The sequence below is a fragment of the Lepisosteus oculatus genome, chromosome 6, assembly GCF_040954835.1.
Source record: "Lepisosteus oculatus isolate fLepOcu1 chromosome 6, fLepOcu1.hap2, whole genome shotgun sequence".
NCBI classification, from domain to species: Eukaryota; Metazoa; Chordata; class Actinopteri; order Semionotiformes; family Lepisosteidae; genus Lepisosteus; species Lepisosteus oculatus.
The window spans coordinates 52427606-52441023 of record NC_090701.1 but is presented as its reverse complement, the minus strand read 5'-3'; the positions used below and the strand labels follow the sequence as shown (position 1 = coordinate 52441023).

The following is a 13418-nucleotide window of genomic DNA, read 5'->3' as shown; positions in this document are numbered from 1 at the left end:
GCTCAGAGGTGATGTGGTACAAGAGCAGTAATTGAACAGAGGTGATGTGGAGTGGTAGCAGTACTGGGCACAGCTCAGAGGTGATGTGGATTGGTAGCAGTACTGGGCACAGCTCAGAGGTGATGTGGACTGACAGCAGTACTGGGCACAGCTCAGAGGTGGTGTGGACTGGTAGCAGTACTGGGCACAGCTCAGAGGTGATGTGGACTGACAGCAGTACTGGGCACAGCTCAGAGGTGGTGTGGACTGGTAGCAGTACTGGGCACAGCTCAGAGGTGATTTGGACTGGCAGCAGTACTGGGCACAGCTCAGAGGTGGTGTGGACTGGTAGCAGTACTGGGCACAGCTCAGCGGTGGTGTGGTTTAGTAGCAGTACTGGGCACAGCTCAGAGGTGATGTGGACTGGCAGCAGTACTGGGCACAGCTCAGAGGTGATGTGGACTGGTAGCAGTACTGGGCACAGCTCAGAGGTGGTGTGGTTTAGTAGCAGTACTGTACACAGCTCAGAGGTGGTGTAGAGTTGAAGCAGTACTGTACACAGCTCAGAGATGATGTGGACTGGTAGCAGTACTGTACACAGCTCAGAGATGATGTGGATTGGTAGCAGTACTGGGCACAGCTCAGAGATGATGTGGACTGGTAGCAGTACTGTACACAGCTCAGAGGTGATGTGGACTGGTAGCAGTACTGTACACAGCTCAGAGGTGGTGTGGACTGGTAGCAGTACTGTACACAGCTCAGAGATGATGTGGAGTTGAAGCAGTAATGTACACAGCTCAGAGATGATGTGGATTGGTAGCAGTACTGTAAACAGCTCAGAGATGATATGGATTGGTAGCAGTACTGTACACAGCTCAGAGATGATGTGGAGTTGAAGCAGTACTGTACACAGCTCAGAGATGATATGGATTGGTAGCAGTACTGTACACAGCTCAGAGATGATGTGGAGTTGAAGCAGTACTGTACACAGCTCAGAGATTATGTGGATTGGTAGCAGTACTGTACACAGCTCAGAGGTGATGTGGACTGGCAGCAGTACCTGGCTACAAATCTCAGAAAAGAAACCTTGCCCCAGAATTGTCAATGGATCTTGGTGGGAACTGCAAGCTCTTCCAGCTTAACTATACCAAGCAGATTTTAGGGGGTGATGCTGGTTGGTCCTGCTTGGTTTTTCCTGTAATACTTTTGTTTTGTTTGATCATTTGTACAAATTCTGTGCTGATTCTGAAATGAAAAGAGGACATGGTGCAGATTTCTAGGAGAATACATATTTTTTGTACTTATGTGTTCTGCATTAAAAAGCCCAAAATTAAATCCTAAAATTAGAGTACAGAGAAAATGTTGTGGGATTACACTTCCAAGAAATTCTACCTTTTTTAAAGGAATGCAGTTCTGATTTAAACAGCTCATAAATCTCAAGGCTGTCATCTTTGCAGAGGATTCCTAACTGAGCCTGTTTCCTTAATTATTAGTTTGATATGCTTACAGCTCAATTTATCCAGTAAGTCTACTACAGCTGTCCAAATCAAATGTAGTAATTTGCTTTGACCTTTTACACTGCTGTTGCTAGGTTCTTAGGTGCACACCATAGCAACATGCTGTAACAGTGCACAAAAGAAGAAGAAGCTTTAGTAAAATCAGTTAAGTATGTGCTTTTTGAAAGGGTAGAGATTTTCAGTTTGTTTTTTACCCAATCTAGTCACCGTCACCTTACCGCCTGCCAAAACGTAGACAGTACTACATACTTCATTTTCTAGAAACTGCATATTTTCCACAAGATTAGCAAAATTTCTAAACATACTGTTTTTATTTGACAATAATGACTCATTACAGCTGGCAACTGTTGATTTTTGTACTCTTTATGAAAGATGAAATCTGTGAAATTGGCTCTTTAACATTTGTCAATTATGATCTTACAGAGTGCTCCTAGCTGTGCTCGCAGCTCTGAAGTCTTCAGGTGAAAACCACCATTAGCACTGATTAAATATGTCCCATTTTATGCCGGTTTTGTGCCACTTCTGCTTTACTTTAACCTGATCGTTTGTTAGCTGTTCATTTCTTGAATCTGGCTCGTGCAGGTGGAAAACAGACTACCGCACCACAATGCCAATCTCGAAGAACCGGTGTCCTGTACTACAACATGTGTCTGACGTGTCTGAAACCTTCTGTCTGTTGCAGAAAAGGCTGCAGCAGCCAATGAGGAAGAGGTGCAGAAGGCTGATGTGTCCTCAACAGGCCAAAGTGTTATTGACAAAGATGCCCTTGGACCAATGATGCTGGAGGTGAGTCTGCTTTACTTTCTGTCTGCTGTTTCTGTCTTGTACAGTGCTGCTTGCTTGCTCCAGGGTCTGCAGGCACTTCAACTGGCGGTGTTTAATGACAGACTGTTGTCCTAAGTCCTAAGAGCTCTTTGAACATAGTGTGAAAGAGAGAGCAACGATCACACATTCACGGCTGGGAGGTGACAGAGGACTTTCTTGCCAGATGTTAAAATGTGCACCCCGACAAATAGCACTATGACAAGACCTGTAATACCTCAATTATAAAAATACAGCTATGGCATGAAAAGGAAATTCGAAAGTGATTGTAATATACTTGACGTAATCAAGGAGTTTTCCATCTGACTGCAAAACCCATTTTCGGGGAGTGTTACTCTCAATAAGATCTCCAATTTAAGTTTGTTATCAGAGTGAGATGAATTGTTGTAATTGGCTGAAGTTAATTAGAAAATGTTAGAGGCAGGTCAGAAAGTCCACTGGAAGCACGATTGGAACAGACAAACTATGTGAGAGTTAAAATTTTAAAAGGTACAATAACTGGGATGGAAACTCTTGTTTTAGGAGATCTGTGGGCAATCCTGAGGTAGAGCTCTGTCTTCACAAAACTGAACAGTACATTTTTGTAGAACAGACTCCCAGCTTGAAGAGCTCTATGAAATATCTTCTGAAAAACACTGGAAACAGAATTTAATGATAATGTAGTCCTCCACTGATGGAGGGCCTTACAGGCAATCAGCAGTTGCAAAAATGCCTTTGAAGCTCAGTGCATGCAGATGCACTTCCAATCTGTGTTCTTGCAGAAAACACTGTTTTTATGTTTGAAGCTTTCTTGTAGGATTTGTTTGACAAAGTAATCCCAAAACCCTTCCCATACCAAGCAGCAGAAGCAAAAAAACCCTTCTGTAGTGCCTAAACCGTGTTCACATTTTTCCCCTGTTCAGTTTTGAATCTGCCTGGACAGAGTGTATTTATAGCTTCTGAGGTCCTGCGTCACAGTATTGACACGCAGCAGATTCTAAATATACTGGCTGCTGCGTGTTGTCTTGTGTTTTGTGAAGTGTGAGGCGCTGGGACAATTCATACCCTGCGTATGAAGGCAATCAAGGCACTAATTAAGACGTGCCTGTGACAAAGACCGGCCAAAGGAAACAGGCTGATTTGCTCTTTTTGCCCAGCAATCATTAACTGTTATCTGACAAGTTGTTGTGTGGATATAGAGGGGACAGACAAATACAATTTATGTCTCATCAGAGTGTTTTTGTTGTTTTCCTGGTGTGGACTGCAGACTTCAGAAAACAATCCTGTTGTCTCATTAAAAGAGAGGACTGGCTGTCCCAGGATGGATAAAAAGTTTGATATTTCAGTATTGGATTGCTGTGGCCCAGTGCATTGTGCATTTGCTTTATCGACAGCTGGATTCAGTGAACAAAGTTTAACTTTGCAGTATGAAGGGAGAGTATGCAATCCAGCAGATTGTATTAAGTTTAGAATTCCCTAAAATTCTTCATTTTTTCATTCTGAGTATTCAGAAGATTGAAGACCAATGAAAGTGACAATTATTGTTATGTTTATCAGTAATCCCTTGACGGTGTTGGTACTCAGTTTCGTAAGGTAGGATAGAGATTTTCGTAAGGTTTATAGAGATTTTAACATTTGACTGTTTCTATTACTCTTCAGTATTAGATTTTAGTTATTAGTTATTAGTTTCTAATGCTTCTTTCCAAAAAACTGCTTACATCAGTCTTGCTTTGAAAACGTTTCTGGAGTCCTGGTGAAGGCTTGACTTTTCAGATCTGGACCATGTGTGGAATTTATAAACTGCATGTACAAGATATTTTCTGAATATTAGCTGTGTAGAACCACTCCAAATAACACCTGTATGTTCATTGCTATATGACTAATTAAGTCGAATCATTGTGGCACAATCACTGTCTTAAAACACATGTAGTTATTGTCCTTGAAATAATCTGCAAGGAATAGTGTTGTTTGATGAAGCAATTGACATCATAGAGCTTGTAATGGTTGGCTTGGGGCCATTCATTCAATTAAGACTTACAAATATCGTCCTTGTCGTGTACAATCAACTGGCATGCTTGTGGCTATGGTCTGTCACACTCAGGCAGGAGTCTGAAGTTGCGAAGAAGTCTAATCTGCATTTGGAATGAGGGTGAACAGCTGTTCAAGTTTGCTTTGCTGTCACACAAACAGATCTGTGTGGAGGAGCATGCACTTAATAGAGTCTAACAACCATTTGTTTTTGGTTTTGCGTTTTTAATAAAATTGGATCATTGCAGATGATGTTGTGTTGCAGAGGGTGGTAGAACTGGGAGCTGGATAGAGGAAAATAAGCAGGGATCCGAGTTTAATGAAAATGCTGTATTTGTACTTTCTTCTATGTCCCTAATGCATTGTGCAAAGTACAAATTGAAACAACCACACCCGATGACTACACTATTCTTAACACATTATTGTTGAAACATGCACTATATATAGATAAGTCAGAAAACATGCATTTTCGTGACTCAGTAGGTTGAGCTTTATGTGTAGCATGTTCATTTGTGCTCTCTTCAGGCATTTGAGGCTGCTTTCAACTTCGATGTCAACCTTTTCTCTTTGACTGGAGATTTAAAAGGTGTGGAAAATGGTATTATGTCATTCTGATGTGACAGTTGGTGGATGAGAGTTTCTAATCCTTGTACAGGTTTTGTGCAGATTCTCTCTGCATGCCTGAAGTGCGAGCTGAGAGCGATGGCCAGTACACCAGGCAGCGTCAGCCCCTTGTGCAGGTTCTCAAAGGTTTCTGGAATGGAACTCAACTGGTTTTGACCAATTAATACATTTCCTGTTCTAAAAGTATGGTGTGAAATGTGTTGCAGTAACGAAACAAGAACAAAAGTAAACTACACATGAAACATCAGCATTTTCAAGTACCAGCTGAGAAGTAAAATAGAACCATTATTTTAACTGTTTAAAATGGTGGTATTTGCTGTAGTTTGTCCTAGCCCATCCGGTTTAGCATCCAGTAGTTGAGTTGCTAATTTAAAATTTTCCCTGTCATTTCTTGAAGGAGCCCAGGAAACCAGGTTCTATGCATCTTCAACTCTCTGTGTAAAGTTTCCTGGTCTCCATCCTGCATTGATTCCAGTTGTGGCTGTTGTCTTTGCATCCTTGATTTGCTAATGAGTCTGAGTACACCTCTGTTTTGCCCCAGTCTGTACAGTTTTGGAGGGAATATACTTGTGTCAAATCTCCTCTGTGTTTTGTTTTAATTGGAGGAAATTTAGTCTTACCCTGGCTGTGTACGATGATCCCCCTGAGATGAAGAACTACTCCTGTTGCTCTTGTTTGAATTCTTTTGAAAGATGTATTTTTGTGGTGCAGTAACTAATACTGAACACAATGTTCTACATGAAGTCTTACTAGTGCATTGTAAGTCTTGATTTAAGCACCACACCTTTTGCTATATAACCAAGCAATGTTTTCTCAATTGCCCCACCAAAATGTTTTGTTGAGGACATAAACTATGTAAATAAAAAGATATGTTTTACACACAGCTTCCTGCAGCTCAGACTCACCGATGTGATATTCATCTGGTTAGCTAACGGTATCCACCTTGCTAATCTCAATCAATTACAGTATATAGACCAGGAAGAACCAAGACAGAGATCTGAAAGAGATTTCTGCAGCACACCCCTGCTTGCACCTGCCCAGGCAGACGTTATACCACGTTAGATGACAGCACACCGTTTCCCGTTTATTAACCAATTCTTGATCCATGTGCGTACTGTACTTCAGTTCAAAATCCTTGAACAAAATGTCTTGCTTTTGGTTTAAGAACCTTTTTTTTTTTTCATTGTATCTCTGCTTAAATAGTATTCATAAGTTGTCAACATTGCTTGTTTGAAGAATTCTGTTAAGTTAAAACTTAAAATATTCCGTCTCTTGAATTGTTTTTCAGAATTATTTATGCAGTTGAGCTCTCGTTACTTGTTCCATAACTGTACCAGTCATGAGAGTCTTCTTCTGTTATTCTCGTTTTGTTTTTTCTCCCTTTTTACATTTCCTCAAGTCCAATTAAAGGTGCATAGTGGCTACACAAGTAATGTATACTGATGACAGTATCTAATAGTTTTTCTAACTGGTCCCTTAATATTTTAATATCCAAATGTGAAACATTTTTAAGTTTAAAACATTCTACTACATTTGAAGTTGTATTTAAGTTTTTCTGTTTTAAATGGAATTTGTTTTTATGTAACATTTTAAAAGAGTGTCCAATGACCACTTAATTCTGAGGCTTTCAGGTAGTCAGATGTTCCAAATCCAGTGCAGACCATAACGAACAGTACAAAAATTGCGTTAGCATTAAGACCCATGAGGTTGCCGTTCAGATTAATACCCGTGTTTTTGGTCACCTCCTGCATGGCGCTTCGACACTGCTGTGCCTGATTTGCTTTCTTTGAAACTGTCAGGGTGTTTTCACTGTGCGCTGTTGGACAGCAGAAATGCTCTGCCTGCTTTGTGAAACTTGTGAAACAAAGAGATCCATTCAAACCACGACACAGACATGCCAATAAAAATGTGTGCTGTTAACTCCGGTGTGAAGAAGAGCTTAAAACATGTCATAAACATTAAGCGCTTGCATTGTATATTGTATATTGTATATTGTTGAAAGCCAACAATGAGTTAAGTCACAATCTGCTCAATACCAAACCTCTCAGTGCCTTTCACAGCATCGCACAAACTGTCTACTGTGGACTTGACCCTGCAGTTCCCAGAGGGACAAGCATTACTAAAGAGTTACAAAAATAATTTGTTCATAAATGTTCGATTTGTACAAAACAAAGCTGTTCACATTTAAAAACACAATTGTAAACGCATAATGGTGAGGTCCAAGATGCAAACATTACTCTTCAGCTACGACATAATTTTTATTTTTCAAGATATGAATACTGTATATTTTTGTTATGGCTATTCTGTGTTATTTAATGTTCAGCTACTCCAAATAAATTGGATCAGTTTCATTGTGTTTATCTCTCTGTACTGTTTGCATAGAATAGTATCTCACATTCAGAGACCAAGTAGCTAAGCCTTTAGGGCAGAGAAGTCAATGCAGACTCAGAGAATTAAGAAATGTTTTGAAATGCAGTATCACTGAGATGGCAGAATCATGATGACCTAAACTAATCGCAGGAACAAAAGCTGAAATTCTGTTCTTTTGCCTCATAGGTCTTTTGATGTGAAATACAAATTTCATTAGTACACAGCAAAAATGACACATCTCTTTTCACTGTCCCAATACTTAACACATTTTGCTACATGTGGAATCCAGCCAGTTTAAAATCATGCTGTACAAGACAAGTTGGTCACTAGTGTTTCTTGTTTTTCACCTTCCCTCTATCTGCAGGCCTTAGATGGGTTTTTCTTTGTTGTGAACATGGAAGGCAACATTGTGTTTGTGTCAGAGAATGTGACCCAGTATCTGCGGTACAACCAGGAGGAGCTGATGAACACCAGTGTATACAGTATCCTGCATGTGGGCGATCACGCCGAGTTCATTAAAAACCTGCTGCCCAAGTCCATTGGTAAGAACCATTCCTCATTTTATTTGCCAATTCATCGATATGTCCCTCCAGCATAAGCGTATGGGCTGTGGTAATTGTCTGCTCTTCTTTTTGTCATACTTTCATTGCACGCCAGAGAATAGATGAAGTGTGCATGCATGCAGGAAGGTATTCTAATACTATCTTCTACATGCACCCAGGAGCAAACAGAGACAGAGATGCTTAAAACAAAATAAGAAGAATGGTGCCATACTCAGCCAACACCAGGTTACAAAAGTGAAACAAATTAAAGACTCAACACAGTATTTAAACTCAAGCTCCTGCATAACATTCTTGTTCCATCACATCTTTCTTAATTCATTCAAATTAAGTAGGATCATCCACTGGTCTAAGAGTTATAGAAGCCAAACACCCTGATTGCGTTTTAAACAAATAAATGCCATCTGGCTTGGCGCTCCAAAAGAATGACAGGTGGTGTACTGTCTAATTAAGACTAATGTTAACAATTTAAAGTCTTAAATATAGGGGACAAAAAGGGTATTGCACATGGCTAAAACATGTATGAGAGACTTTCTGTTTCTGTTAAACTTGTTAAAGACAGGAGTTGGATTTGTGAAAGGGTAAGTCAGTTTACACTCTCATGCGACTGTAGTATGATTTTAATTTGTGTTAGCCTGTAAATGACAAAAGAAAAAGGTATGCACACAAACTGGTCTTATTTGTCACGTAGGAGGGTGTGACCTAAATTCTGTACCTACAGAGCTGCTAATCTAATAAAGTTGAGAATGCAGTAAAAATAGCTGAGTAGATTTTGGGTATCAAACCTGTGTAACAAAGTAAAATATCAAGCCTTCGTTCCATTGTTTTTCAGTGGGATAATTCATTTACAATTGTTTTTATTTTTTATTGCATTACTTGTTAGATAATATCACTCATTAAAATAATATTAAACTATTTTATAGTTCTGCAGAAGAGAAAATAGATATTGTTTATACATTGTGAATAGGTCGTTTGGATTGGAAATTGCTTATAGGTGCTATCCTTGGTATGATTGGACATTAAACTGACCTGACTAATCATGAAAAGCATTAAAATCTCAATAACTAATCAAACAAAACCAAAATATTCAAAGTGATGATTACAGTATTTGTTTGCTAATGTCAAACCCATTTTGGCTGTCAGTTTTATGTCTTCAGCTTCAGATGAGTATGGAATTGAATCCAGAATCTTGCATATCTACAAACATAAAAGTGCTTTAGGTCAGAACTGCTTTGCGTTTTGTCCCAGCCCAGCTAAAACACAGAGGACTATCTTCCTTTTGATGATCCTTAATTAGGTGTGCCGGCACCTGTGTTCGAAAATAATACTATTAGGCTTTACTGTATTTTCTTTAAAGCAGAAAAAGTCCAATCAGTCTGCGTAGTATGTGGGTTCCATATACACGGGCATTTTCCAGTGCTGGTGTTTTCAGCTAATACCAGCCTCTCGGGTGGCACAGTAGCGCAGTGGTTAGCATTGCTGCCTCGCAGAGCTGGGGCGCTGGGCTCCTCCCAGACCTGGGGTGCTGGCTGTGTGGAGCTTGTGTGGTTTCCCCATGTTCACGTGGGTTTCCTCCGGCCGCCCCCAGTTTCCTCCCACAGTCCACAAACCATCCTGGTGGGCTCACTGGCCCCGCGCCCCCGCGAGTTGTACTGAAGCGGTTAGAGAACAGCTGCACGGGGCGGGCAGCCCTCGCGCGGTCAGGCCAGCGAGGCGCTCCCGCTGGCGGGCCTGGGTCAGTGCTTGCTCTCCGTCCCCGCAGTGAATGGCGTGCCCTGGTCCAGCGACGCCCCCCGGAGGAACAGCCACACCTTCAACTGCCGCATGCTGGTGAACCCGCACGGCGAGCCCGAGGAGGAAGGGCACGGCAGCCAGGAGCCGCTCCAGAAGTATGAAACTATGCAGTGCTTCGCTGTGTCTGAACCAAAGTCCATCAGAGAAGAAGGGGAAGGTGAGAGTGTGGCCGTACGGTTCTGCCCTTGTGATAGTGGCGTTTGTGGAGGACGGCGGCAGCGGATTTGGGTTCGGGCTTGACACTTTTGCTGTTTTATCTTTTAAATGATGATGTCCCTTTAGAACACGCGAAGCAGCTGTTTTCATTAGATAAATCAAAAACACAAGAGTCTGGGCCGATTCCTCTGAAGTTGGTCCTGAGATCGGAAACCTCTGAAGCTGGTTGACCCAGGGAAGTGTGTGTGTGGACCTGTAGGTGGAGCTCTTCCCCCTGGATGAGAATTTCCCAATCAGAACCCCACTGGCCGAGGACATTGTGCTGTTAAAGGGGCTGCCCTGACTGGGATGGCACGTTAAACCGACCTTCTGACTGATCATTAAAATCATTGCAGTCTGCCTTTCGCTCAGTCATTAATCACTAAAAATCTCATGTATTACATTTGTTTTGTAGTAAATTGGTATATACAATACTGCTAAACAATGTCATTTTCAAATGTTTTAAAGAAATTATATTTATAAATAAGGTATATAATATATCTTTTGAAGTCATTTCTCCACTCTGACCTGGAGCTGCACAATTAAGTGTTACTCAGAACACAGAAGGAGTGAACTACCATTCAGTTCAGTCATTTCATTTTGTTATGTCAAGAAAATGTTGACTCTTGCATTTAAACACATTCAAAATTCAAATAACTGGAAAGTGTTATTTCTCTTAATAACAAAAAATCAAACTAATAAATATTAGAATTTACAGATTCCTTGTCTGCAAGCCTTGTGAAGGTTTGGGGTGTCAAATCATTGGCCTCTTACTTGCATTTTATAGCATAAGGTGGGAAACTAGTCCCACAAATGACTGTCTCCTTCCTGCACATTTTATGTTTTCAGCTACTACCAGGCCCAATCAAAGCAAAAGATAACTCCACGATTGGAGCCCTAGCTACACTTACAGGCTCTCAAAAGCTTGATGACTATATTGGTCTTTTCCTGTGTTTTAGCAATGACTACAGCACGTCGCTTTTTCTCAGCTGCCTCGGCCTCTCTTTTTTCCTCTGGTTTTCCCTCGTACAGCAAAGCGAAGACTTGATTCTGTTTCACGGGTTCAGAGGTCCTTCAGGAAAAAGACCAAATTAAATGCCCTTTAATACCCTGTGAGAGGAAAGCTCATCGCGAACTGCGGGCCTCATCACACAGAAAGCAAGCAAATCAATGTTCCCCTTGTCTACCTGGAAACATCCTCATTAGAACAGGGCAGAGGAAACAACTGTCTTTAGCTGACAACATTACAGTGGGTAGAGGCTTCTCAAGGCTTTTGGCTCACAATATACTCCCTCTGTTTCTCTGTCCTGCATTGTCACAGCCTGTTTGCGTTTGGTTTTTGCATCTGAGTCACAGGAAGCTGCATGTATATTTATTCATATACAATGTTCTGCTTATCTAGGTAGACATTTTTGGTTAGTTTTGAATGCAGAATTAAGGGTAAAACCCCAAATCAAAAGCCCCTTTTATACTGTGCCATAAAAGACCTGGAAGACTGGCATATGCAGGATTATTTTTGCAATGAAAGATATTCTCCATGTGGTTGTTTTGCATTCTCAAGGGAGAATAGTGTTGTGTAGCAACTAGATGGTGCTGAAATGTGTTGTTCTTCGTGTTCTAGAAACACTTGGCTCCTCTGCAGCCTGTTTAGAAGTCAGTGGATGTGGTGACCTCAGCTTACCAGATGGTGATTTGTTGTCCTTTTCCAAGTCAGAAATCCACTACAGAAGTCTTTACAGTTGCTCAATATATGGCAGTCATCTTTTGCTTCACCATTTATGTCCAGAATGTTTGTTTTTGTGTAAAGTAAGAAGTGCTCATTTATGGTAGGCCACTGTTCAGATCTGGCTTTTTGGGAAACAAGCTCTGGCATGTGTCCATCTCCATTCTGCAGTCTCTTGTGAGTCTAAAGGCTCTACAACAGAAACATTGTGTCTTTCTACTTCTCAGCATAGAATTAGTCAAGTCCCAACAGACCTTAAAGGTTTTGTTAAGATAACTTCTGCTTAGTCTTATTGTAGTGTTCCTTGCCTCTAATTTCACTTCATCTGCAGTCACAGGACAAATATCAAATGAAAATTGCCGATACTTTTTGATACTAGTTCAGCATGCAGTGCATTTATTTTAAAATGGCTCTCGTTTTAACTTCTTGTCTTCTTATATTTTTAAAGGGCATTGTTTCATAGCAGCATTTTACCCTTTAAAACATTTCGGATTTCATTAGGCATGGGAAATTAAGAGTACTTAACTTGCTATTTATATGTCCTTCAGGACAAGACCAGTCCTGACTGTGAATGTCCCTTGTAAAATTAGAATTTACTCTTTATTTACACCTTTTTAAAAATAATCGATAAGAGTTCAGCTGTCTGTTTTTCAATAGTTTGAGAAAATGATTTAAGTTAACGATTAACACTTAGTAACAGAGGACAGAAGCAGCTCCGCACTTTATGGCAATTTGCACAAGGATTTTTCTTCATTTCGGTGGCTGGGATTCGACTTCACTACTTTTCTGTGGTGGTTTTCAGTACTGGAAACACATTAAGCCTCCGTCTGATGTTAGCGAAAGGCAGGGAAATACACTTACATCCCTTTTTCTCTGGAAGCCGCAATAGGGAAAGGAAAGTAGTTTGTAATTGGAAGGGTTGTGTCTTGTTTTTTTGGCCAGTTCCGTTTGAACGTCTTGCCAGGTTCTCTCCCACAATCCGCTCCTGGCTTTGAAGCCTCTCGGGGCTGGCCGCCAGGTATCAGTGTGAAGAAGCATGCAAGGTGCTCTCGGGGACGCAGCCAGCAAATTTCAAAACACCTGCCAGGGCTTCACCGCCTGGCACTCGCACAGCTGCTGAAAAGAGGCTGAGTCAGCCGAGGAGAAAGATCAGATGTTTGCGTTTCTCTGAACCAAAACACCATTTGTGAGTGATGTCAATTAAGGAGGGCGGGGACTGAAGTGCTTGGCAAGGAACTCCAGGAACTGCTGGACCCTCTGATGAGTTCTGTGTTCAAGAGGGCTGTCAAGCATAAAGGTTTTTTTTTTGTACTCTGTGGCTTTGGACTCGGTCACCTGTTGAGAATGGTGTGATAGACAGGGGGACACAGTGAGACAGAGTTCCAAAGCCACGATCCATCTTTTTACCACTGTCCTCCCTTTCATATTTGTTAGCACACACCTACGAAGCAATTTTTCATCCGTCTTAATAACAAAGGCTTTCTTTCTTGTAATCCCTAGACGATACAGAAACATTATTTGAGACAGGTTGTTGTTGTTTTTTCCAACAGCGATGACACTGTACGGGATTGTAGGTTGTCATTCTGTCGGCAGGCGTTCTGACTTGTAATCGGCTCCTTCAAGAAAGAAAAATGCCGTGAAGGTGGTTGCTGTGATGTCTGTGTCCATGAGATCCACATACAGTTTTATGTAAACGTTTAGGCACCCCTGGCCTGGTGAAAAGAAGTTAGCACAACCTCTGCAACGAACAAACTTAAACTTGACATTCCAGAGCTTAATAAATTCTGTGAAAAAAAAATCCTAAAGCGTCTGAACAAGTGAGAGGGG

At 41.1% G+C, this 13418-nt stretch overlaps 1 protein-coding gene across 13 annotated transcripts in view; it reads left to right on the top strand.

The window, feature by feature from the left end:
- The window catches only part of ncoa2 (nuclear receptor coactivator 2), a 133887-nt gene that overhangs the window by 85754 nt on the left and 34715 nt on the right, over positions 1–13418 (top strand). For all 13 annotated transcript variants that reach the window (XM_015353631.2, XM_015353623.2, XM_015353627.2 and 10 more), the window contains 3 exons: positions 2179–2282; positions 7684–7861; positions 9642–9830. In XM_015353631.2, the coding sequence (XP_015209117.2) occupies positions 2179–2282; positions 7684–7861; positions 9642–9830 (471 nt within the window). The remainder of the gene's footprint in view (positions 1–2178; positions 2283–7683; positions 7862–9641; positions 9831–13418) is intronic.